This window comes from Vitis riparia, chromosome 17 (assembly GCF_004353265.1).
Source record: "Vitis riparia cultivar Riparia Gloire de Montpellier isolate 1030 chromosome 17, EGFV_Vit.rip_1.0, whole genome shotgun sequence".
NCBI classification, from domain to species: domain Eukaryota; kingdom Viridiplantae; phylum Streptophyta; class Magnoliopsida; order Vitales; family Vitaceae; genus Vitis; species Vitis riparia.
Genome location: NC_048447.1, coordinates 11,188,036 through 11,213,718, shown reverse-complemented (window position 1 = coordinate 11,213,718; position 25,683 = coordinate 11,188,036). Strand labels below are relative to the sequence as shown.

At 36.9% G+C, this 25,683-nt stretch overlaps 1 protein-coding gene across 1 annotated transcript in view; it reads right to left on the bottom strand.

Annotated features, from left to right (window-relative positions):
- Window positions 1-22,114, bottom strand: part of LOC117934507 (transportin MOS14) — a 61,731-nt gene extending 39,617 nt beyond the window's left edge. The window contains exons 1-3 of the mRNA XM_034856222.1: window positions 21,939-22,114; window positions 6,388-6,465; window positions 6,089-6,151 (exon numbers count right to left, since the gene is read on the bottom strand). Coding sequence (XP_034712113.1) covers window positions 6,089-6,151; window positions 6,388-6,465; window positions 21,939-22,070 — 273 coding nt within the window. The 5' untranslated portion in view covers window positions 22,071-22,114. The remainder of the gene's footprint in view (window positions 1-6,088; window positions 6,152-6,387; window positions 6,466-21,938) is intronic.
- Between the last annotated feature and the right edge of the window lie 3,569 nt (window positions 22,115-25,683).

Here is a 25,683-nt window from a genome sequence, read left to right as displayed (position 1 = left end):
TCTGCTAACTTACCCATTGCTCTTCGAAAAGGTAATCGATCTACTCCTAATCCTCATCCCATTTACAATTTTTTGAGTTACCATCGATTATCTTCACCCTATTCTACATTTGTTTTTGCTATATCTTCTGTTTCTCTTCCCAATAGCACCCCTGAGGCTCTTTCCCATCCAGGCTGGCGACAGGCAATGGTAGATGAAATGACTGCTTTACACTCCAATGGCACTTGGGATCTTGTTGTTTTACCCTCTGGTAAATCTACAGTTAGTTGTCGTTGGGTCTACACAGTTAAGGTTGGCCCTGATGGTCAGGTTGATCGCCTTAAGGCCCGCTTAGTTGCAAAAGGTTATACTCAGGTTTATGGTTTTGATTATGGTGACACTTTCTCTCCTGTTGCCAAGATAGCTTCTGTTCATCTATTGCTCTCCATGGCTGCTATGCGTTCTTGGCCTCTTTATCAGTTAGATATTAAAAATGTTTTCCTTCATGGGGATCTTGCTGAGGAAGTTTATATGGAGCAACCACCTGGTTTTGTTGCTCAGGGGGAGTCTGGTTTAGTGTGCAGGTTACATCGTTCTCTATATGGCTTGAAACAATCTCCTCGAGCATGGTTTAGCCGTTTTAGTTCTGTTGTTCAGGAGTTTGGCATGTTCCGCAGTACAGCAGACCATTCCGTTTTCTATCATCATAACTCTTCGGGGCAGTGTATTTATCTGGTAGTTTATGTGGACGACATCGTCATTACAGGCATTGATCAGAATGGTATTCAAAACCTAAAGCAACACCTTTTCACCCACTTTCAGACTAAAGACTTGGGGAAACTCAAGTATTTCTTAGGGATTGAGATAGCTCAATCCAGTTCCGATGTGATTCTTTCCCAAAGGAAGTATGCTTTAGACACCTTGGAAGAAACCGGTATGTTAGACTGTAAACCGGTAAACACTCCTATGGATCCAAATGTCAAACTTATACCAGGACAGGGGGAGCCTTTAGGAGATCCTGGGAGATATCGGCGACTTGTAGGTAAACTGAACTACCTCACCATTACTTGTCCAGACATTTCTTTTCCTGTAAGTGTTGTTAGTCAATTCCTACAGTCACCATGTGATAGCCATTGGGATGTTGTAATCCGCATTCTTCGATATATCAAAAGCACACCAGGCCAAGGTGTGTTGTACGAGAACAGAGGTCATACCTAGGTTGTTGGTTACACAGATGCAGATTGGGCTGGCTCACCCGCAGATAGACGTTCCACTTTCGAGTATTGTGTTTTTATTAAAGGTAACCTAATATCTTGGAAGAGTATGAAACAAGATGTAGTGGTCAGATCTAGTGTTGAAGCCGAGTATCGAGCTATGGCTTTGGCAACATGTGAACTCATATGGCTGAAACATCTTCTTCGGGAGTTGAGATTTGGAAAGGATGAACAAATGAAGTTCATCTGTGACAACCAAGCCGCTTTGCATATTGCATCTAATCCAGTCTTCCATGAAAGGACCAAACACATTGAACTTGACTGTTACTTCATTAGAGAGAAGATCGCATCAGGATGTGTGGCGACTAGTTTTGTCAATTCAAATTATCAACTAGCAGATATTTTTACTAAATCTCTCAGAGGTCCTAGAATTAAATACATTTGTAACAAGCTTGGTGCATATAACATATATGCTCCAGCTTGAGGAGGAGTGTTAGATAATGTATAGTTATTTAGGTTATTTACTTTTCCTTTTCCTTTTCCTTTTATTTCCTTACTGTATTGTGGGTCCCACTAGCATGTATATATATACCCAAGTCCAATGTATATTCTATACAGTTTTTCAATAACAATAATTAGGGATTCTCCCTTTTTCTGTCTCTCTTCACAGTTTCTATTTCCTATTTTAGTGCCAGATTACCCATGTAAAACACCATCTTCAATATAAGAGTAAGGAGAACCAAACTCAAAACATAACTGATGAACCAGCTTCCAAAGGAATTCTTTCACTATAAAAGCCAGTTTCTGTGCAATATTTAAATTTTCCTCAAATTTATTGGAACTCCCCTTTGAGTCACCACCTAGACCGCCGTCTCCCCATCCCCACAAAAAAAAAAAAAAAAATCAAAGAAAAAAGGGGAAAAAAAAAAAAGGCTCTGCCTTCAGACAACAATTTGCATCATCTTCAGTGCATGAGCATTACTTGTTAAAGGTGAGCCTAGTGTCACAAGCTTATTCAAATGAGCCTCCCCATGGCCTTATATAGAGCCAGGAAGCTTCTGGAGACTCTTAGAGAGGGAAGAGTGCGGAAGGTTCTAGAGAAGCCTGGAGGAATCCACACAATTCTACACTATGGTGGAAGACACGAGAGGAGTCCGGGGCTTTCTAGAGAAATCTAGAAGACTCTTGTATATACTTGTATATAGGCTTTTACCTAGAATGGTGTAGGACATTCTAGAATAGTCTTGAGTTGTAAGGAACCCTCCAAGGTTCCAGAGAGTTCCATTGGTGCCTATAAATAGGTGAGGGCCTCATTTGGCCAAGGCACCAAGCAAGTGAGCTTCCAAGCACTTGTAAAGGCTTCTTTGAGTAATAAAGAGCTTCCATTCTTTAAGGAGTTGCCTACTAAGCTTCTAAGCTTTCGAGTCGCAAGTGTCTTAGCCGAGCAAGCTAAGCATTGGGGATCAAGGCTGACTTAGCAAGATCAAGCGTCTTGACTTGCCTAAGTGCCGCACGAGCTTAGTGAACGACTAAGTCCGTGACACTAGGCCCCAAGTCCAACAGCTACTAGCACCTCACCTGCCAAGGTACAGGTCTTTTAGAAGAGGCATCCTACATCTATTTTCTTTTTGCTTTTTCACAATTTTATATTGAAATTTTTTTACTATAGATTTAAATTTTTTGTAATTGCATTTTTTATTTTTTTTTGTTAGATGCTCCTTTTAAGTTCTTGGAATCTTGATTCCCTTTTCCTTTTTTTCTTGCTTGAACGTTGGCTCATATTTGGTGATTGGTGATATATGAGTGTACGCTCAATGCCTACATGTCCTGTTTTAATTTTTGACAAGAAACAAACATTCATTCATATGAATTAAAAATACAACTTAAGGATGAGGGACCCCTCCCAAAATGTACAAACCCGGATCAAAAGAAGAGAAAGAACCTTCTCCAAAATACAAGAGTACCTTATTTAATTTCCACTTAGGAGTTAGGCCCTACCCTAACAAACTGAACCAAAGCAACGTTCCCCCCTCTCCTATCTTAAACATCTGGTCTACAAACCGCTTCCTAATCAAGTTGAATAACATTGAAGGGAATGACCCTGAAAGCTTTAGTAGCAGAGGCCCAAAAGGAGAAACAAAAATAAATTAGTCCCACATAGACTCTAAAGTCCTCCATTTGTTCTCAAAAATTCTTGCATTTCTTTCCTTCCACACTATCCAAATTGGCATAAGACAAGTGATTTGCCACAAAATCTTGTCTCTAATAGAGCTCCCCAGACCTCTAAAAGAGATAGAAATCATATCACTTGTACTTCTAAGAGGAACCTACTCTAGCCTAACTGATATAAATAGTTTGTGCCAAAGCCCCAAAATCATTGGACCATGTAAAAAAGATGATCAATCAATTCTCCATTACCCATGCACATGGTGCAACAATCAAGGCTAAGGGCTTTGAAAGGTTTTCCCAATGTAAGCAAGTTGTTAATGTTAACCTTCTTGTTGGCCACTAACAAGGCAAAAGCCCTTACCTTTGATGGGGGCTTTAGATTTCCATATGAATTTTCCTAGAGATGATTTTTTGTTTATATATATATAGGTAAAATCAAGATAGAATATACAAAAAAAGAAGGGTACCCAAAAAGTGTCCTAAAGCATATAGGAAGTATACAATGGTCACCTAAAGGTAGAACCAAAAGAAAAGAGGGGCTACAAAAAACATCACCTAGAGCCCAACCAATCAAATATTGATTAAAGGTAAAGACCCACCATCTATAAACATATTTGTTCAAGACCAGAAATTACAAACAAAAGAATTTTTCAGCCTTTGGATCAAAAGCTCCTCATTATCAAAAGCAATTTTATTTCTTTCCTTCCAAATTGACCAAAAGATACATAAAAGGGTTGCCTACCATGCCTTTTTGTGCTTCTTGCCCACAAAGGAGAGTCTCCCTAACCATCAAAGGTAAGACCTAAGACACACCAAAGAGAGCAAAAAATAACTGCCACAAAACCCTAGCCTTAACGAGTGAAGTAGAATGTGGTCTATGCTTACGAGCAAGAGCCCCCCCCCCCCCCCCCCCCAAAAAAGGAAATCCCTTTATATTTGCTCTAATCTCAATATGACTGACTTTGGCATGCACATCAAGGACATAAAGTAAATAGGCATAATAGAAAGAGTGTTTTGAATCAAAGAGGAAGGAAAAGCTCCCACCTTACATCCAAGCTATATGGCCAAAACATCTAAGTTCTCCACTCTCCCCACCAATAATAACTCACTTTTATCCAAAATGATTCTTAACCCAAAAATGGCCTTGAACCACATTAGATACCAACTTAAATAAGTCATTTAATCTCATGAAGCCTCACAGAAAATAAGAGTATCATCAATAAACAACAAATGTGACATTTGGACCCCTTCACCCTCACAACTCTCTTGATAAGACAACTAAAAACCCCCATACCAATCACAAATAAATAAGACAAGGGAGGGTCCCCAACCTCAAACCCCTAAAGTTGTGAAAAAGGCCAGACGAGTTGCCATAGATAGGGACAAAAAACCTTGTTGTAGAAATTACATATATATACACATACATATTGTAAATATATTCTATATATTATAAGATTTTTTTATAAATTATAAATATCTTTTACGTATTATATCTTTTTTTTTAATAGACATCTTTTGTATATTATACCATAAATTAATTAAATTTAAATTATTATAAATTAATTAATTTTAATTATCTTATTAGGTGTTTTGCATACTAATTAGATACAAAATAAATTTAAATTTATAAATAAAACTGTTAATATTTTTAAATAAAAAAATACTTATTTATATATCATTTTTTTTTTGAAAGGATTATTTATATATCATTATTTCTTTTATATCCTTCAATATATTCAAACTAAACATAGAATTATTTTAATATTAATGTGTTTTCAAATTCGCATATCATTGCCTAATGTTACAAATTTATTATATATATACATAATTTCTTTAACAAAACAAGTTTAATATCTGTATTATTACTTATTGTATCATTTGTTGAAGTTTCGAATAATTTTATGAGTTTTGATCAATTTTCGTCTCATTGATATGTATCAAAATATATACCAATACTTCTTAATATATTCGTAAAATCAAGCGACCGATATATCCATCCAAACCAATATTTTCATCCTTGATAGTAACAACGTGTCTATTTATTTAAATGGCAAATAAAGAGTTGTATTAAAAAAATGCATAAGAGAAAAGTCGAAACACCCATATGCATGCAAAGCATATAGAGAGCACTTAGCTAAGAAGGCCAAAAAAAAAAATACCACAAAATAACCCTAGTCGAATACATCAAAAAAGTCCAACAACATTCAAGACTCCAATCTAATATTTTTACTTAAATGCTTATTATGATGAGATCCTCGCGCCTTATCATCATTTGACTCCATATTCTTCTTTCTCTCCATGTGTAAGAAAGATCCATTAATTAGGATATTGAGCACAATTATGATATATTTTACTAAATAACAAGCATGTCTAATATCTTTTGTTAGAGAGGAGGAAATGTGTCATGGCAAAAATAAAAATAAAAATAAAACAATTAATAAATATTTATTAAAAAAAAGATTATCAATTACTTATAAGTAGTAATGAAGAATCAATTAAGAACCATAACATATAACTTACAGCTCCATCTAACACAACAAGCAATTCATGCTTTGAAATAGAATTATGGAAATTAAAGGTTCAATCAAAGGTCATCAATTGCATAGAACATTGTGTGGTTAATCATAATATTAATAGACCACACCAATATTATTTTCTAATGGATGGTGCTTCATCAATATGAACACAAGCTTATTAGATGGTTAAAAGTATAGGTACTCGCTCACATTGAGGGAATCCCTTAATGGGCGAAAAGCTTCTGAAGGTAGTTCTTCAAAATCTCGTTGCACCTATAAATCAAATACAAAATGGACTTAAAACTTATAAAAACAAGTAACAACCACATGAACAAGATTTTAGTAGGTGATTCCTTATGAACATCAAAATATGAAGGTGGAATTGCACAATCACACAAGTATAGTGTAAAAGTAGGCATATAACAATTCGACCCAAAAATATAAAGAATAAACACATTAGTGCAATATGCAAGTGATAAATAAATATAGAAGAAGAAGAAGAAGATTACCTTGCTTCTAAGGGTTTGAGAACAAAAGATTAAAGTTTCTAGATTGCTAGTTGCATCATGCAGCAAATTATCGGAGACCTAATAGAAAAACAAGATGTTAATAAATCTTAAACAAAACACACAAACATATGTATATTCAGCACACAGGAAGAGAAAAATTAAAATTCATTGAACGTGAAAATTTCAAATTAGGGTGTTGCAATACATAATAGCATTCAAAGATCAAATAAAAGGATAAGCATGAAAGCATCAACAAAGAAATGCATAAACATGGCGGAGGAGGATAATCCTAAATTTAGGAAAAAGACAAAGCACCTACAATAATCAAAGACAAGCATATGCATTAAGTAGAAAGTTTATTTATGCCAAAAAGGTTTTACATTTTAGAGCAAAGGCCACCTAAAAACCCAAACACAAGGTTAACATGAGGAGACAATAATTAAAATTTTTTGTTGCACACTAGGATTCTTTTTCTTATCTATCATACTTCATGGCTCTTTGTTTTGATCTTTGAATGCTTTGCTCAAACTTCTTTCCTTTTCACTACCTTGCATGGTAAATCAAGGAGATAAAAATTGCTTTCAAATCTCTAACACACAAACAAAACAAAGCAACCTCAATTCTAGAAACAACTCCAATTCTAACTTTGAATCCAATAACATTTGTGAAACACTAGAAGCATTGGAAATGAATAAATAGAGATAGCAATGAGTTGTGTTGTATCGGCTTCATGTCATGTTGAAGTAAGAAATAGTGAAAATTTACTTAACCCCCAAATATGATCCATTTAATAATCATGTCAAAACACAACTCATCTGTTACACGGATAACATAAAATGACCCGTTTAATGAATGAGTTAAATTAGATAGTCTATGAATTAACACGAATCATTGATTAACATGATTGCACTTAATTGAATCCATTAACACAATTCTAACCCTTTAAACCTGTTAACACAATTTCAACCCATAAACCAATTAAACCTATTAACACAATTATAATCCATTTAACCAATTCCAAATCTAAAATTTTCAAATATATCATTTTAAAATACTTTGAAAGTTAATTTTTTTATCTTCTTGATTTTTGGTCAATTAATCAGCCAAGTTCCTGGTTTCTGGATTTAAGGACTCTATATGTAGACTTTTATAGTTCTTAGAAAAGTTTGAATTTCCCAATTCTTTAGAATCAGACCAGGGAATTTTTATTTTCCTTGATTCTTTCCTATGTATTTTCCTTTTTCTGAACAAAAATTTTGTGTATATAACCATGCACTCTGATTAACGGTTAGAACAGTTTTGAAAACCAAGTTACATGTTTTCTTCTATTCTATTTCCGGTCTTCTGCTATTTCTCAACCCTTCAATCATTTTTTTTCTTTTCTCCAATTGAAGACATGATTAAAGCATCTGGAAATTCCCCTTCAAATGTGGTGTAGAACCAAAACAAGCCTAGCAATAGTTTGGACAATCCAACATTGCATATTGCTACAGAAAAACTTACTGGAAAAAACTTTCTAGAATGATCTCTCTCAGTCAAACTATTTAAAAGAAGCGGTAAAAAGATAGGATAACAACTTAAAGCAATCAAAGAACCAAAGATCTCATATTCACTTTATGAATTACGAGATTTTTTTAACTCCATAATTATGTCTTGGCTGCTTAATTTTATGCAACCAGAAATTGGGAAACCTTTTTTATTCTTGTCAGCAACAAATGATATTTGGGATGCCATGGTGAAGACCTACTCACAAGGAGTAAAGTCATTTGAATCTTTGAGTTAAAAAGCGCCATTCATGAGACCAAGCAGGGGAATCTTGATGTCCTCTCATATTTCAACACACTCAAGGTCCTGTGGGAAGAACTAGATGTCCGATGAAATGAGGAGATGGAAACCTCAGCCGATGTAGTGAAGCTTGTTCAAGTGCTTGAATGTGAAAGGGTGTTCAAATTCCTTGATGGGGAAAGATACTCAAGAACACTTGGCTCTTGACACTGCCAGAGGGACCCCTGGTTGCCATAAGAAAGAGAATGATACTGGGTGGTGTGATTTCTGCAATAAGCCAAAACGTGCAAGAGAGAGTTGCCAGAAACTTCATGGGAGACCACCACAGTTTGAGGGAAGGAATCAGGCTAACCACCAAGTGTCACTCCAAGTCCAGAAAACTCTCCTTTCACCAAAGAGCAACTCGACCTCCTAAACAAACTCATAGGGAAATATGAAGTTACTACTCCTGACACTTCTTATGATTTCGCACAATCAGGTATCTTTGAATTCCCTCTTGCTTTGTCTATTATGTTGCACTCAGCTCCTTGAATCATCATGGATTCAAGAGCAAGTGACCATATAACAAAAAAATCTTTTTCCTTTTTTTTTTTTCTTTTTGAAAAACAACAATATGATATATTAAGATCAATAAAAAGAGGTAGAATGGAAGGATGAGGAATCCTAAAAAAAAAAGGGGAAAACTACACACGAAGTATGTAGGCACCTCTAAAGGACAAAGTAAATCTATACATATGTGAGATGTCACAACCCATATGGGAATATACAAATATCAATCAATCCTTGCTAGCCCACACCTTTGGAATTACGGACCAACATCCAATCAAGTTGAATCGCATTAAGGGCAATACCCTTAAAAGTTGTGATACAAGAGGCCCAAAATCAAATAAATCAATGATATCCCAAAAAGCCTTTAAAGTTCTCATCTTATCCTTAAAAAATCCTAAAGTTTCTTTCCCCCCACACAACCCATATCAAAGCAAGACAAGTAGTTTGCCACAAAACTTTGTCTCTAGTGGAATTTCACGACCCTTTTTATAAGATGGTCATCATATCACATATACACCTAGGAAGAACCCAGTCCAAATGTGTCAATTTGAATAGTCCCTACCATAAACTCAAAGTCAAAGATAATGTAAGAAAAGATGATTTGTCAATTCACCACTCTTCATACACAACAGACAAATATTAGGATTAAGGGTTTTGTGGGGATCTTCTCAATTGTAGCATATCATTGGTGTTTACCTTTTTGTATACCACCAGCCAAATAAAGGACTTAACCTTAAATGGGACTTGTGATTTCCAAACAAAATCAATAGGGAATAATTCAACTGGATCAGCGTGGTTGGGTAAAACTAAAAAGAACAATTTTACAATAAATAAACTTGAAGATAAAAGACCAAGCTCTCGCATCTGAAACGGATAGAGATAAATGCAAATGAGAAAGAAAGGACATGAGTTTTTCAAGATCTCCTATCCCAATATCAGACAAGTTGCGAGCAAAGTTTAAGTTCCAAACAAAAAAAAAAACCTCTATTTTGCTTTGCTCATATTCTTCAAGTTTAAGAAAACAAAAGATCCAAGTAGCAAACGGATCTTATATACCAATTAATGGTAACAAGGATATTTTGCATGTGCCTAAAATCTTTTCCCTATTAGTAAGTTGACAAAGTCTCAAAATTGTTGAGTGCCCTTCTATCCAAATTATTGTGTCTTCTACAATCTTACTACAGGGAAGATGATAGGCAATACTAAGGAGAAATAGGGCATGTACTTCTTAATTTCCAAAGGAAAAAAAAAAAAAAAAATCAAGACTCAAGCCTATCAAGTTAGGGCCAATTCCACTAGAAGAGGGTTACGTCATGAAAGACTACGTCATCCAAGTTTCTCTATTTTGAGAGTTTTGTATCTAGATTTATTTTAAAATTTGGATGCTTTTATCTTTAAATGTAAAGTTTGTGAATTGGCTAAAAGTCATTGAGTTCCCTACCCTCTAAGAAATAATAGATGTTGTTGAATATAATGTATTTATAGTGTATAACATTTCCTTGTTAATATAGGACACATGTATGGTAGTTAGGACTCTTAGCCTTGTAGGACTCTTAGCCTTGTATATATATATATATATATTTCTCAATTGTAAGTAGCTCATTACATTAATGAGAATCAAGGTCTTTCTTCTTTCTCTCTCTCTCAACATGGTATCAGAGCCAAGGAAGAAAACCTAATTCTTTCCTGTTTCCCGTGTCATCAACTCCGGGAAACCTTCTGGTGACCGTGTTTCATTCCGGTCACCTTCCCCATCTCCCAATACTTTCCGAACATTCGGATCGTCGACAGAAACCACTCACCGCCGGCGAACTTTTCCGGCGAACTTTCCGAAGACGTATTTTTCCTACACCGACCATACCAGAAGGAGCGCCTGGAGGAGATCTCCAACTTTTGTGAAGGCACCAGCACCAAAAGAGCCTCCACGCGCCGCCCACGCGCAATTTTCCGGCCGGCGGCTGCATCTCACGCGCCGGCGCGTGAAGGCGCGTGAGGCCTTTTCCGGCGACGCGCCTCCTCCTCCAGCTTCGCCTGACGCCGACCAGCCTCCCTACCTCCCTGGTTCTCCCATCCGAGCCCTGCACATACCTCTTTTGGGGATTTTTGTCTCCGTCGGCCCTCCAAACAGTCTTTCCGGCGAAGCTTCGACTACTTTTTCTCCTTGGGAAGTGTTCTTCTACCTTTCTGGTGGTACCACGCCGCGATCTGAGGCCGTCTCCCTTTTTCGGTGGTGCCACGCCGCAATCTGAAGCCGTATTAGGGCTCTCTTCGATCCAAACATACTTCATTCTCCAGATAAGTAGATATGACTACTAAAAATTCCATTTTTTCCGCTGTTATATCTGGCTCTCCTATGATTACTTCGGAGAAATTGGTTGGCAGTGACAATTATCTTTCCTGGTCTGCCTCTGTTGAACTTTGGTTTATGGGTCAAGGATATGAGGATCACTTGATTACACAGGAGGCAGATATCCCTGAGGTTGACCGCGTACAGTGGAGGAAGATAGATGCACAGTTATGTAGTGTATTATGGCAATCGGTTGATCCCAAGATTCTTCTTCATCTTCGGGCCTACAAAACTTGTTTTAAATTTTGGACTCAGGCCAAAGGATTATATACGAATGATATCCAGCGTCTGTATAAGGTGGCTTCTGCTATTGTCCATCTCAGCCAACAGGACTTGGATCTATCTACTTATATTGGCCAGATTGCCTCTCTTAAGGAGGAGTTCTTGACTGTGATGCCTCTTACTCCTGATGTTGGGGCTCAACAAACACAGCTTGACCAATTCTTCATGGTTCTTACTCTTATTGGCCTCCGTCCGGATCTTGAGCCTGTCCGCGATCAGATTCTTGGTAGTTCATCAGTTCCGTCCTTGGATGATGTGTTTGCTCGCCTCCTCTGTATCTCCTCCACTCAGACTTTGCCATCTGATAGTACTTCAGATTCTTCTGTGTTAGTTTCTCAAACTAGCTCTCGAGGAGGCCGCAGTGGTACCCGAGGTAGAGGTCAACGTCCTCATTGCACCTATTGCAATAAACTTGGCCACACTCGCGATCGTTGCTATCAGTTACATGGACGACCTCCTCGCACTGCCCATGTGGCTCAGTCCTCTGATTCTCCGCTGCCTCAGCCTCCGAGCTCTTCCGCATCTCAGGCTTCTGTTGCCTCTGTTGCCCAGCCTGGTAATGCCTCTGCCTGCCTTACCCACACATCTTCTCTTGGACCCTGGATTCTAGATTCTGGAGCTTCTGATCACTTATCTGGTAATAAGGATATTTTCTCCTCTATTACTACTACCTCTGCTTTACCTACTGTTACCTTAGCTAATGGTTCTCAAACTGTGGCTAAAGGTATTGGTTTGGCCCTTCCTCTACCTTCTCTACCTCTCACTTCTGTCCTTTATACTCTTGAATGTCCTTTTAATCTTATTTCCATCAGCAAAATCACTCGTACTCTTAATTGCTCTATTACCTTTTCTGATAAATTTGTGACCTTGCAGGACCGGAGTACGGGGAAGACGATTGGCATAGGACGTGAGTCTCAAGGCCTCTATCACCTCACCTCGGATTCATCTCCTGCAGTTTGCATTTCCACTGATGCTCCTCTCCTCATTCACAATTGTCTGGGCCACCCTAGTCTCTCCAAGTTCCAGAAGATGGTCCCTCGTTTTTCCACTTTATCGTCACTTCCGTGTGAGTCATGTCAGCTTGGGAAACATACTCGTGTCTCGTTCCCAAAGCGTTTGAATAATCGGGCAAAGTCTCCTTTTGAGCTTGTCCACACTGATGTTTGAGGTCCTTGTCGGACTGCGTCTACTTTAGGATTTCAGTATTTTGTCACTTTCATTGATGACTATTCTCGATGTACTTGGTTATTTTTAATGAAAAATCGAGCTGAGTTATTCTCTATTTTCCAGAAATTTTATGCTGAAATCCAAACCCAGTTCAATATTTCTATTCGTGTGTTATGCAGTGACAATGCCAGGGAATATTTTTCAGCACCATTTACTTCGTTTATGTCCCATCATGGGATTCTTCATCAGTCTTCTTGTGCTCATACTCCTCAACAAAATGGGGTAGCTGAACGCAAGAATCGACATCTTGTTGAGACAGCTCGTACTCTCCTCCTCCACAGTAATGTTCCTTTTCGTTTTTGGGGGGACGCTGTTCTTACCGCTTGTTATTTGATTAATCGTATGCCCTCCTCTGTCTTACATGATCAGATTCCTCACTCCCTTCTCTTCCCTGACCAACCACTTTATTTCCTTCCTCCTCGTGTCTTTGGTTGTACTTGCTTTATTCATATTCTCACTCCTGGACAGGACAAGCTTTCCGCCAAAGCCATGAAGTGTCTCTTCTTGGGATACTCCAGACTTCAGAAGGGTTATCGTTGTTATTCCCTTGAGACTCATCGATACTTTATCTCCGCTGATGTCACCTTCTTTGAGGACTCACCATTCTTTTCCACCACTTCTGAGTCTCTTCCTGTTTCTGAAGTCTTGCCTATTCCCATTGTCTCCCCACCTGATGCTATGCCTCCTCGACCACTTCAGGTTTATCATCGTCGCCCTCGTGTCGTTGCTCCTCTCCCTTTTGCTGAGGCACCTGCTGACTCACTTCCTATCCCTTCGGCTTCACCTACCTCGGCTCTGCCTTCTCCTAATGACTTACCCATTGCTGTTCGGAAAGGTACTCGCTCTACTCGTAATCCTCATCCTATTTACAATTTTTTGAGTTATCATCGATTATCTTCACCCTATTCTGCTTTTGTTTCTGCTATATCCTCTGTTTCTCTTCCAAAGAGCACCCATGAAGCTCTTTCCCATCCAGGCTGGCGATAGGCAATGGTGGATGAAATGGCTGCTCTGCACTCTAATGGCACTTGGGATCTTGTTGTTTTACCCTCGGGTAAATCTACCGTTGGCTGTCGTTGGGTCTACGCAGTTAAGGTTGGTCCTGATGGTCAGGTTGATCGCTTTAAGGCCCGCTTAGTTGCTAAAGGCTATACTCAGGTTTATGGTTTTGATTATGGTGACACTTTCTCTCCTGTTGCCAAGATAGCTTCTGTTCATCTATTGCTCTCCATGGCTGCTATGCGTTCTTGGCCTCTTTATCAGTTAGATATTAAAAATGTTTTCCTTCATGGGGATCTTGCTGAGGAGGTTTATATGGAGCAACCTCCTGGTTTTGTTGCTCAGGGGGAGTCTGGTTTAGTATGCAGGTTACGCCGTTCTCTATATGGCTTGAAACAATCTCCTCGAGCATGGTTTGGTCGTTTTAGTTCTGTTGTTCAAGAGTTTGGCATGCTTCGCAGTACAGCAGACCATTCAGTTTTCTATCATCATAACTCTTTGGGGCAGTGTATTTATCTGGTTGTTTATGTGGACGACATCGTCATTACAGGCAGTGATCAGGATGGTATTCAGAAACTAAAGCAACACCTTTTTACCCACTTTCAGACCAAAGACTTGGGGAAACTCAAGTATTTCTTGGGAATTGAGATAGCTCAATCCAGTTCTGTTGTGGTCCTTTCCCAAAGGAAGTATGCTTTAGACATCCTGGAAGAAACCGGTATGTTAGACTGTAAACCGGTAGACACACCTATGGATCTGAATGTCAAACTTGTACCAGGACAGGGGGAGCCTTTAGGAGACCCCGGGAGATATCGACGGCTTGTAGGTAAATTGAACTATCTCACCATTACTCGTCCAGACATTTCTTTTCCTGTGAGTGTTGTTAGTCAATTCCTACAGTCACCATGTGATAGCCATTGGGATGTTGTAATCCGCATTCTTCGATATATCAAAAGTACACCAGGCCAAGGTGTGTTGTACGAGAACAGAGGTCATACTCAGGTTGTTGGTTACACAGATGCAGATTGGGCTGGCTCACCCACAGATAGACGTTCCACTTCAGGGTACTGTGTTTTTATTGGAGGTAATCTAATATCTTGGAAGAGTAAGAAACAAGATGTAGTGGCCAGATCTAGCGCTGAAGCCGAGTATTGAGCTATGGCTTTGGCAACATGTGAACTCATATGGTTGAGACATCTTCTTCGAGAGTTGAGATTTGGAAAGGATGAACAGATGAAACTCATATGTGATAACCAGGCCGCATTACATATTGCATCCAATCCAGTCTTTCATGAAAGGACCAAACATATTGAAGTTGACTGTCATTTCATTAGAGAGAAGATCGCATCAGGATGTGTTGCTACAAGTTTTGTTAATTCAAATGATCAACTAGCTGACATCTTCACTAAATCTCTCAGAGGTCCTAGGATTAAATATATTTGTAACAAGCTTGGTGCATATGACGTATATGCTCCAGCTTGAGAGGGAGTGTTGAATATAATGTATTTATAGTGTATAACCTTTCCTTGTTAATATAGGACACATGTATGGTAGTTAGGACTCTTAGCCTTGTAGGACTCTTAGCCTTGTATATATATATATATATTTCTCAATTGTAAGTAGATCATTACATTAATGAGAATCAAGGTCTTTCTTCTTTCTCTCTCTCTCAACAGATGTGAATTTCCTTTCCTTTTACTATTGTTCACACAGATGTTTAGGAACCCTTTAAGGTTGCAACACTTTTAGGAATTAGGTGGTTTATCACTTTTATTGATTATTGCACAAAGATGGTGTCAAGGGTTCATTTACTTGAGCAAAAATCTAGTACATTAAAGGTTTTTCAACAATTTTTTTAAAAGATCAAAAACCAATTTGATACAAAAATAAAGTTATTTGATCAGATAAAGGAGTATTTTAACAAATCTCTAAGGCTATACTTGATGACCAATGGAATTGTTCATGCCCATTTACACAAATACACCAAAATAAAATGGCATTTCAAAGAGAAAAAACAAGCATTTGCTAGAAGTGGGAAGATCACTTCTATTTGCCCAAAATGTGCCAAAATTAGATTGGGGACATTTTGTGTTAACTGCATCTCATCTCATCAATAGGATGCCTACTTGAGTTCTTGAGAATAAGAATTCCCTGGAAACTTTCAAAAATGAAATAAATTCCTCTATTTTTTTTATGAGAAACAACAATATAGTATATTAAGGTAAGTAAAAATAAGTACAATAAAAGGATGAGAAATCCTCTAAAAACTACATAAAAAGCAAGTAGGAACCTCCAAAGTACAAGTAAATCCATACAACTATAAGGTTGCACAAATCATGTCCCATGTGGGAATATACAAAAAATAACCTATCCTTAGTAGCCCACACCCTTGGAACTACACGCCAACAAATCCAACCAAATCGGATCAAATTAAGGGGTAATGTGTTTAGTTATATTGCCTTTGTACTTTTTTCCAAATAGAAGTCAATCACAATTGGACCTCAATCCAATAAGTGCAATTTTTTAGGATATTCACCTACACAAAAAGGTTATAAGTGTTATCACCCCCATCAAGGAAAATGTCCGTTTCCATGTATAAAAGTCTTTTGAATCATGGTTCTATCATTCGAAAGCTGATCTTTAGGGGGAGAGTTTAGGCATTGGAGATCGAGTGGTTACTCCTTTTCTGACTAGGGAGGATGTGGTTGATGATTCTCTCTTTTGTGGTGAGGGGGAGCTAGGTCAATCTCACAAACCTCATCAATCAACAAACCACAAGAAGCCATTGAAACAACCACTTTAACAGCAAACTGAATTACTAGTTTATTCACAAAAACCAAAGGAAATAGTTGATCAAGAAACAAGCCCAAACTCCACTTGCACAGCCAATTGTCCACCCCTAAGGTAAGTTCTTCTCTTGAATCTAGTCCTTCTAGTTCTAGTTCTCCACCTATTGACTCTAAAAGATGTAGTTTAGTCTAACCTTGATATTCCTACAGCAATCTCGAAAGGAGTTAGATGATGCACAAAGCATTCAATAGCTCAATTCTTGTCTTATCAAAAACTCAACTTTGGGTATAAGATCTTTGCAACAATCTTCGCATCCGAAAGCATTCCTAAAGACATAGACTTTAAGGAATCTAAGATAGAGGGAAGCCATCAATGAAGAAACGAAGCCACTAAGGAAGAATGACGCTTGGGAGGTGGTGACCATACCAAAAGAAAAACAACCTATAAAAAAAAAAAAAACAGCATGTAGGTTGTCAAATATAAGTTGGATAGTACAATGGAGAGAAATAAGGAATGGCTAGTTGCTAAGGGATATGCCCAAAGCTATGGCATAGACTATCAGGAGATGTTTGCACTTGTGGCAAAGATGAATTTTATTTGAGTTCTAGGGTCTCTTACAACTAATAGAGATTGGTCCCTTGAACAATTTGATGAGAAAAATGTTGTTCTTTATGGAAGCATGGAAGAAGAAGTTTACCTGGAAGCTCCTTTAGACTTTAAGAGATATTTTGGAGATGACAAAGTGTGCAAATTGATGAAGTTACTCTAAACGTCAAATAGTCACCTAAGGCATGGTTTGAGAGATTTAGTAAGTCTCTTACTTGATTTGGATACTCCCAGAGTCAAGAGAATCACACAAACTCTCTCTATCTCTCTTTATTAAAAGGTCACATATTGGTAATATCATCGCTTTAATCATCTATGTCAATGATATTAAGTTATAGGGGATGATATTGAAGAGATGAAGAATTTGAAATGGCAGGTATCAAAGGCTTGTAGGGAAGCTAATCTACTTGCCAAGGAATTTGAAATCAAAGACCTTGAGAACTTGAGATACTTTTTGTGAATTGAAGTGGCCAAGTCAAAGGATGGAATATACACGTCTCAAAGGAAGTATATTCTTAATCTATTGATTGAATCCAAGATGCTTAGTTGTAAACCTAAATCAACACCGATTGATCCTAAGCATCAATTAGGAGGAGCTATTGATGGACTTCTTATGGATAATGGCAAGTATCAAAGGCTTGTAGGGAAACTGATACTTGTCTAATACATGACCAAACATAACCTATGCTATTGGAATTGTAAGTAAACTCATGCATGCTCCTTTGGAACAGCACATGGAGGTGATCATAAGGATCCTAAGGTACTTAAAGCTTACACTTGGTATTGGACTCTTGTTCTGGAAAAAAGGCTTGCATCAATGCAAATTCGGTAGGTTCACTTTCAAACCGTTAATCAACATCAAGACTACACACTTGTGGCAAGTAATTTAGTAACCTAGAGGAGCAAGAAGCAGCATGTAGTTGCTAGATTGAGTGTCGAAGCATAGTTTAGAGCCATGGCTTTAGGAATCTATGAGCTTATGTGGGTAAATACTCTCTTGCGACAACAAAGTCTCATAAGCTCAATATTGTGACAACAACCCAGCCATTAGCATAGCTCATAATCTTGGTGCAACAAGACAAGACTAAGCATATAGAGGTAGATAGATGCTTTATAAAAGAGAAGATAGAAAATAAAGTTGTCTTTATTCCATTTGTATCCTCAAAGTCTTATTTAGCCAACATATTTACTAAGGTTGTTCCTTTGGGCGACTTTCAACAATGGTTTTTGGTTAATTAATCAACTATGGATTCTAAGACTCGATTTCCAATTTCTTGGATTTAAGAATTCTATTTGGAGACTTCATATATTTTAAGAAAGTTTGAATTTCGTGATTTTTTAGAATCAAATCAGAGAGTTTTTTTGGTATGTTTGGAAGTTGTTTGCAAAGACTATTTTCGGTTTTTAAGAACAAAAAAAAAAAAAAGACATGTTTGAAAAAAAAATAGAAAACAGTTTTTTGTTCCTAAAAACATAAAACATGGTATTTTCTCATAACACATTTTAGTTGTTTTCATTTGTTTTATAAAAGTTGTTTAAAAGATAACTATACAAATATGTAGAATGATTGAAAAATAAAGCACTAAAAATAAAATTTATTTTTTAAAAAAAATTACATTTTAAAACATAGAAAACAAGTTAAGAACATTTCAAACTCCCAAATAGACTTTCGTTTTACAAAACATCACAAAACAGTTTTCAAAAATAGTTCTCAAAACCTATTTTTTTTAGAATTGTTTTCAAAAATACTTCCCAAATACAACATTTATTTTCTTTCATTCTTTCCTTTTGCTTTTTCATTTTTTTGAACAAAAATTTTATATATATAGCCATATACTTTGATTAATACTTAGAGATTTTTTTTATAAGTAAATGAAATAAATATATTAAAAGTGCAATCTAAGGCAAACCAAAGTACATAGGTTATATACAAAGGAAGCCTAGAAAGCAAAACAAAAAAGAAAAGGCAACAAAAATATCATCCACTCCTTCAATATTTGAATGCCAAGCTTACATTTTAAGAAAAGTTTACATCTTCAAAGAATGGTTAGAACAATATTCAAATACCAAGTTTACATTTAAATCTTAATCAATTAATTATTTAATTTTAATATATATGTTGATAATATATAAAATTTAAATTTTACACTTGTTTATTATTCCATTTAATGTCTTTTAATCATAAAATATATTTAATCTTTATAATGAAATATATAAAATTTTAATTAGTTATTTTATTTTTTAACTATACAATGTTTATAATTAGAAACATATATATATATATATATATATATATATTTTTTTTATTTTTTTTTTTTTTTAAGTATATAAATTAATAAATTTATATAGATCAAATGGGTTATAAATGGGTTAGGCCATAAATGGATTGCTTTGGCACAATTAAGTAAATAAATTAGATGACTTGAATGGTCAAAGACGAACATGATCATTTATTAAACAAGTTATAAAGGTTGGCATGATTATGACACGAACACGAACACACACGATTACATCTAAACCAAACCCGCTAAAGTTTGTGTCATTTTCAAGTTGTGTTATTGTTTTGTGCCAAAATTGTCACCTATATGAACAAGTAGAAGTGTCAATATATATTAGAGATTAATTAAGACTTAAAGAGTAGATGTTGGGGGAGAGACTCAAAGTTAAATGGTCATTTTCCTAATGACATCCATCATTTGATTAACGTTTCATGAGACAAAGGTAAAAGAAGGCTTGCCGATTAAGTTGATAATTTCGTTTTTAGTATGCATTGGTCTGAAATTGCGTACTAGCTCAAAGTGAGTTCAAGCTAACACGAGCATGGAGTTCTTGCATGGAGTTTGGTTAAGGTAAGTATGCATTTGGATATGAAACAAAGTAATGGAGGTATAAGATAGTAGAGTAAAATCAAGAAAACATAAGAAAATAGAGGAAAATAGGAAAGGACATCAAATGTCCTCTAAGGATAGTTCAAATGCCTATTCACAGTTCAAATGTTCCATGTGGAAAAATTCAATTCTCGTAGAACACTTAAGCATAGCAATCTAAATTTAAACATCTCCTAGGGGACGGTTTGAACATTTTGGATTTTTTTGTAAAAAAAAAAATGTACTTTTAATTTTAAAAATTTGCCACGTTAATAAAATAATAGTTTTCTAGTTGACTCCAACCTAAACTCTTAGGGTTTTCCTATAAATACCTAGATTTAGAACAAAAATGCAGTGTCACTACTTTGCCCATACTTCAAACTCTCAAACCTTCGATGGAAATACCAAGTAGTGTATCAACATGTTAACCTCGCTATGAGATTGAGGTCATTTACCAAGGAGATGCACATGGTGTTGTATCAAGGTCATAAAAGAAAAGTACAAATGTTGACTGCTATAAGCCCCTTAGGAGAAGGTTGTGTCTAGATCAGGTAATATTGTATACTTCTTTTATATTTAGTGAATTTTATGTCAACTAGATCTGCGGTTTCACAACTACGAAGTTTTCTGCAAGTTGTTTGCATAAATATCAGGTTTCTTTCTTATGGATTGACTCTTTTACAATTTTCCATATTCTTAGGCATATATAATTGATATTGAACAAATGGAAATTAAAAGAATAAGGAAATTGGATTTGGACCATAAAAAAATTGAATTACCAATTCACCACCTCTAAGTAATTCAATGAATGAATAACACGCTTTCAACATATTCTCTCAATCAAAACTCAATAGACAACCACTTGGACAGGTAATATAACTTGGCTAAGAAACATAATGCTGCGCAAAAAAGATTCACTAATGCAATGGACAAATTTGGATTACTAAGGTTGCAAACAATGCAACTTGAAAATTTATAGAAGAATTATCTAACCTTCAGCGTTATCTACAGATCTAAGCAAGATAACATGTGCACCACGAGTTGCAAGATGGAACAGCACACATTATAACCTATTATCCAAGACAAGTTGACATCATTTCGCATAGGGATGAATTCTTTGCTCAACATGCAAGAGAGAATTCAAGAACCAATATAAGGACATCAACAGCGTCAACATGACTACACACTATCATTAGTTTCAAAATTCTTCCAATTTTCTTCATCATCTGGTCCAATGGAAGAAATAAATTTTGAATAAGATCCTCTTTGTGAACAAGATGCGCAATGGTTTGGAAATAATCCTGGGTGTAGTGACAAACCCAGAAGCCTGATCATTCCAGAAAAGAAATGAGAAAAATACCACAAACCATTCAAATGAGCACCTTATCTCTAACAGACAAATCCTCAAATCCTAACGAATACATTCACTCCTAAAGCCACCACATTCGGACAACATTGACAACAGAAAAAATAGCCTTGTGAATTAAGATTATTAGCTTGGGCACAGTTTGATTATAATTTTATTTTTGGCTTTCAAAAAGCAAACAAAATTGCTCTAATCTCTCTTGACAGCAACAGAAGTGCTTCCAAACTAATGCCAGACAGAACTTTACTAATTCCACTACTGCCTTACTGTCAGAACCTGCAACTTTAGGTTTCCAGAGTGCAGACACTGACCTAGCAAAAACCAACCAATCTATCAAAAACTAATCCTCCATTCAACCGCGGAGAAAATTTAAATCCCAAATATCCTTCTTCATTTCTAAACCCAGAAATAAAACCCTACACCAAATACCACTATCGGCCAAATTTAGGCGTTTCTTTTCCCATTGACACTCATAAACCAAAAAAGGCGCAAACCTCACAATCCAAATTTCACAGTTCTCTCCTACTACTCGGTCCTCTCAACCACCAAAAAAATGCCAAGGTCTCCCGTCTCCGCCTAAACTCCTTGGGAAACCTAAGTTCATACAAATCACCTAAGTACCGATTCGAACTAAAAACGAAACTCAAAATCAGAAACAATCGATTGAGCGATCTTGAAAAGGCAGCAAGGATCGAGGAGAAGGCAAGAAAGGGTAATGGAAGGTGAAGAGCACCTGCCAAGCATCGATGGTGCGTTGAAAATCTTGGAGCCAACGATCGGCTTGCATCCGAACGGAGTCGTCTGGATGATGGTAGAGTGCGTTTAGGGCTTCTTTCACTGTGTTCTGGAGCTCCATGCTTGACATCTGCTCAGCGGAGAGAAGACGACTCACGACTGCTTTTGATTTGATTTGTTTATCTTTGCTTTTGGGTTTGGGTTTTGTCTTTTTGAATTTTACGGTGTGCCCCAGCGAGGGAGGGTTTTGCGTCTGATCGTTGATGAGATGGTAACTGCGAACGCCAGCCGTCAGATTACAGAGCGTCATGTGATGGGTCCTGCATATTTTTCAAACCTATATTTGCTTATTCTATACGGAAATTTTTTAATATTTTAAAATATTTAATAATTTTTTATCACATTTCAATTTTATAAATTTAATCTTTCACGTTTCTTAACCTTAAAAAATGATTCCTTCTTTATGAATATATTCTTTCCTTTTTATCCTTATAAAAATAACTTTTTTAAAAATTTATATGAAAATAATTTAAATATCACAAGACGTTTGTGTCAAAAATAGAATATTAAAAAAAAATTCTTAATCAAGGTTAGATTTACAAATTTAATATCATTTTATTTATTTTAATTAAATAATTTTATACTATAATAATTTTTAGTTATTTTCACTTATTTTACATCAATTATTTAAAAAATAATTATATATAAAGAATGTTTAAATATATGATAAATTTTTCTCACCTCCTCCGTTATGAACTAAATACTTTTAGTATTTAAAATTTCATCAAATATTTTCCTTTAATTAAACCAAATAAAAAATATATAAAAATAATAAATGAGAAGAGGATGTTGTATTTGATTAAATTTCAAATTAATGGTTGTTAAATATATTTAGTTTAAACCTCATAAAAGATTAATGAAATTAGTATTTATCATTAAAAATAAAAAAAATATATATTTAAAAATACAAAAAAAAAATTAAAAATGTTCTATGTCCCAAATCAACTTTTATTCTAAAAAAATATTAAACAATTATTAAGGGTGTGTTTGCTATATAATAGGATTCAGGTCTTGACCCTGAATCTTTCCATAAATTTAGCCATCTTTTTCAAATATTTTTGTTATTATTTTAAGCTTGATTTGGCCCATTTGGGTGGGTATTTGAAGATTTATTGTATTTTTTGAAAGCAATTAGATAGGTGTAGACCCCCATTAGGGGCTCACTTTTAGGCAGCCTGTTTTGCCAAGTGTCACAATCCCATAGGGCCACGTGTCGCCTCATGGTTGGTGGTCATAGAATCAAATAGTGCTTTTGAAGAAGCAACCAAAAGGTGACACCTGGCATGGAATCTGCAGGAGGTTTTCTTTCTGTTATGAGAGAGAGAGGTGAGAAGCCAGCTGCAGGGTAGTGGAGAGAGGAGCTGTGTGAGGTGTCTGGAGGCTGTTAGGAGGGCAAATCCGGGAGAGAGGAGAAACAAAAGAAAAGAAAAGCTGTAGGAGAAAAGGAAGAGGGGGGTTGGTTTTTGAAGGGGGAGAGAACGAGAGAGAGCTTTAGGCGGGAGGGAAGAGAGGTAAGTTTTTGGGGGCTTAGAGAGAGATTCTTGAGGAGCAAGCTAGAGAGCTTTGGAGAAGACAGAGAGCTTGGGGGAGAAGAAAAGAGAGGTATGACTGCCCTGTATCCTAGGATTTTCTTTATCACACTATAGTCTCATTCCCTTTTTCTTGATATTTTATGTGGATTTGTTCGATTATACGTTCAGTTTTACGATTCCTGTTTGGTCCATGGATTTTATTATGGCTATTTCATCTATTTTCATTGGGGTGATTTGAGAATGATACTGCTCTGTTTTAGTTTCACTATGCATCATATAGGAGTCTTATTTTATTCTATCTCAATGGAACGTATTCTAGATCACTCACCTACAGCCAAGCCTGTTGTCTAAACATGAAACATGGCTCTGGTTGTTTTATTGGTTTCATTGGTTTGTGCTCTGTTTTGTTTTGCCATTCCCCTGTTCTCGGTATCCTACCTTGTTGTACATCAGGCTGTATGTCCCTACCTGAAGGATTTATGGTAAAGCTATCATAGAGCTAAGCTTATGAGGGTTGAGGATGAATAAAGCTCCTCTAGATGGTTTGGGTTTGCGCAATGATCTCGGATAAGGAGGAAGCAGGGTAATGCTCAAGTTGTATCTTGAGGAAATACTACAGTCGTGGTTGATCCGAATCAGTTTGTCACTAAGGATATTATACAGATCAACGAGAAAGAAGTTGTTGCTGCCATTCTTCATCTTGGAAATATTGAATTCGAGAGGGAAAGGGAAAATGAAGCAGATCTATTACATTTCTTCCAGCTGTCCTCGAACGCCGCCGGCGGCGAAACGCCTCTGTCATCACCGGAACGCCAAGCAACCACAGCCATGGACTCATGATCAGTGAGGGTCCCAGCTTCGTGGCTCTCTCACCATCAAGCTTTGCAATTGTTCTCGATGGTTCTTCCCCTCTATGTACCGTGACATCAATAGATGCTGAGGGGACTGTCGAGCTTCATGTTCAGGTTGATTGACTACATGCTGAAGACGTGTTGGCGTTTCCATATTCGGATATAATGTGACGAGCTAGAGGTTGAAGAAGTCGGTGTGTTTATGGCATCTCAAACTGTTGTAGAGCAGTTCTTGACTCTGCATGTAAGCTTGAATAATGCTCACCTCGTTGCTGATTCGCTGTCGCCTCAAACCATCCTGCTCATATCCTTTACAACGGATTCTGCACTGCTGGGATTTTATTCTTCAGGGTCTCAGATTTCATGCCTGCTGCCATTCTAATATGATTTGATGTAATCCTTCAGGCTTGGTGCTGTCACTTTAGTCGTATCCGGTCCATTGGGATTGAAGCTCATTCTTCACTGTACCAAAGAATGGCACCGCTGGATTACAAGATTTGGAGATTTTGTCGAGGCTCGAACCATCCAATGCTCATCTCTACTATGTTTGATCCATCCTTACGAATCAATTATCTCAAAGGGTGTGGATGATTTGATTAGGGATTTTCAATTCGGGATATCAATGAAGGAAAAGCTTAGGGGGTAATAGAATGGGTACAACAAGCTGGGTCTGGTCTTCATGATATGCATTTACACGGCTATCAACAGAAGAGGCCACTATTAAAAAAACTGGAAAGCGCATGAAGAGAGAATATCTCGGGACTGTTTCCCACTTTCAGAAGTGTCACATCTGACAAGTTCATTTGCAGATCTCATTTGTAATGGCTGCCAGCTATGTGGTTCCCCTTTGGATATGGAGAGTGGGTATGGAAGATCGCACTTCCTCTTTACTGTGATTGTTTCCTGAAAGGGTTATGATTATGTTTACCGAATGGTATGCTCACCTACATTGCAACAGACCCAAATGACCTTGGAATTCTGAACCAGTTCAGAAAAGGGTTGAAGAAATCAGAGCTCTTGAACTGGCCTGAAAATGGTGATGACCCATGCTGTATCCCACGCTGGGATCACGCCTTCTGCAATGGTTCAAGGTTTTCTCAGATTCAGGTTCAGAACCTGGGCTTGAAGGGTCCTCTGCCTCAGAACTTCAACCAGCTCTCCATGCTCACAAGTCTTGGCCTTCAGAGGAACCAATTCAATGGCCAATTGCCATCACTCAGCGACTTATCGTTGCAAAATTCAGCACAGTTGAGAAATTTGATTCTAATGCAGTCCGCTTTCAGAGGCTACCTGATTTATT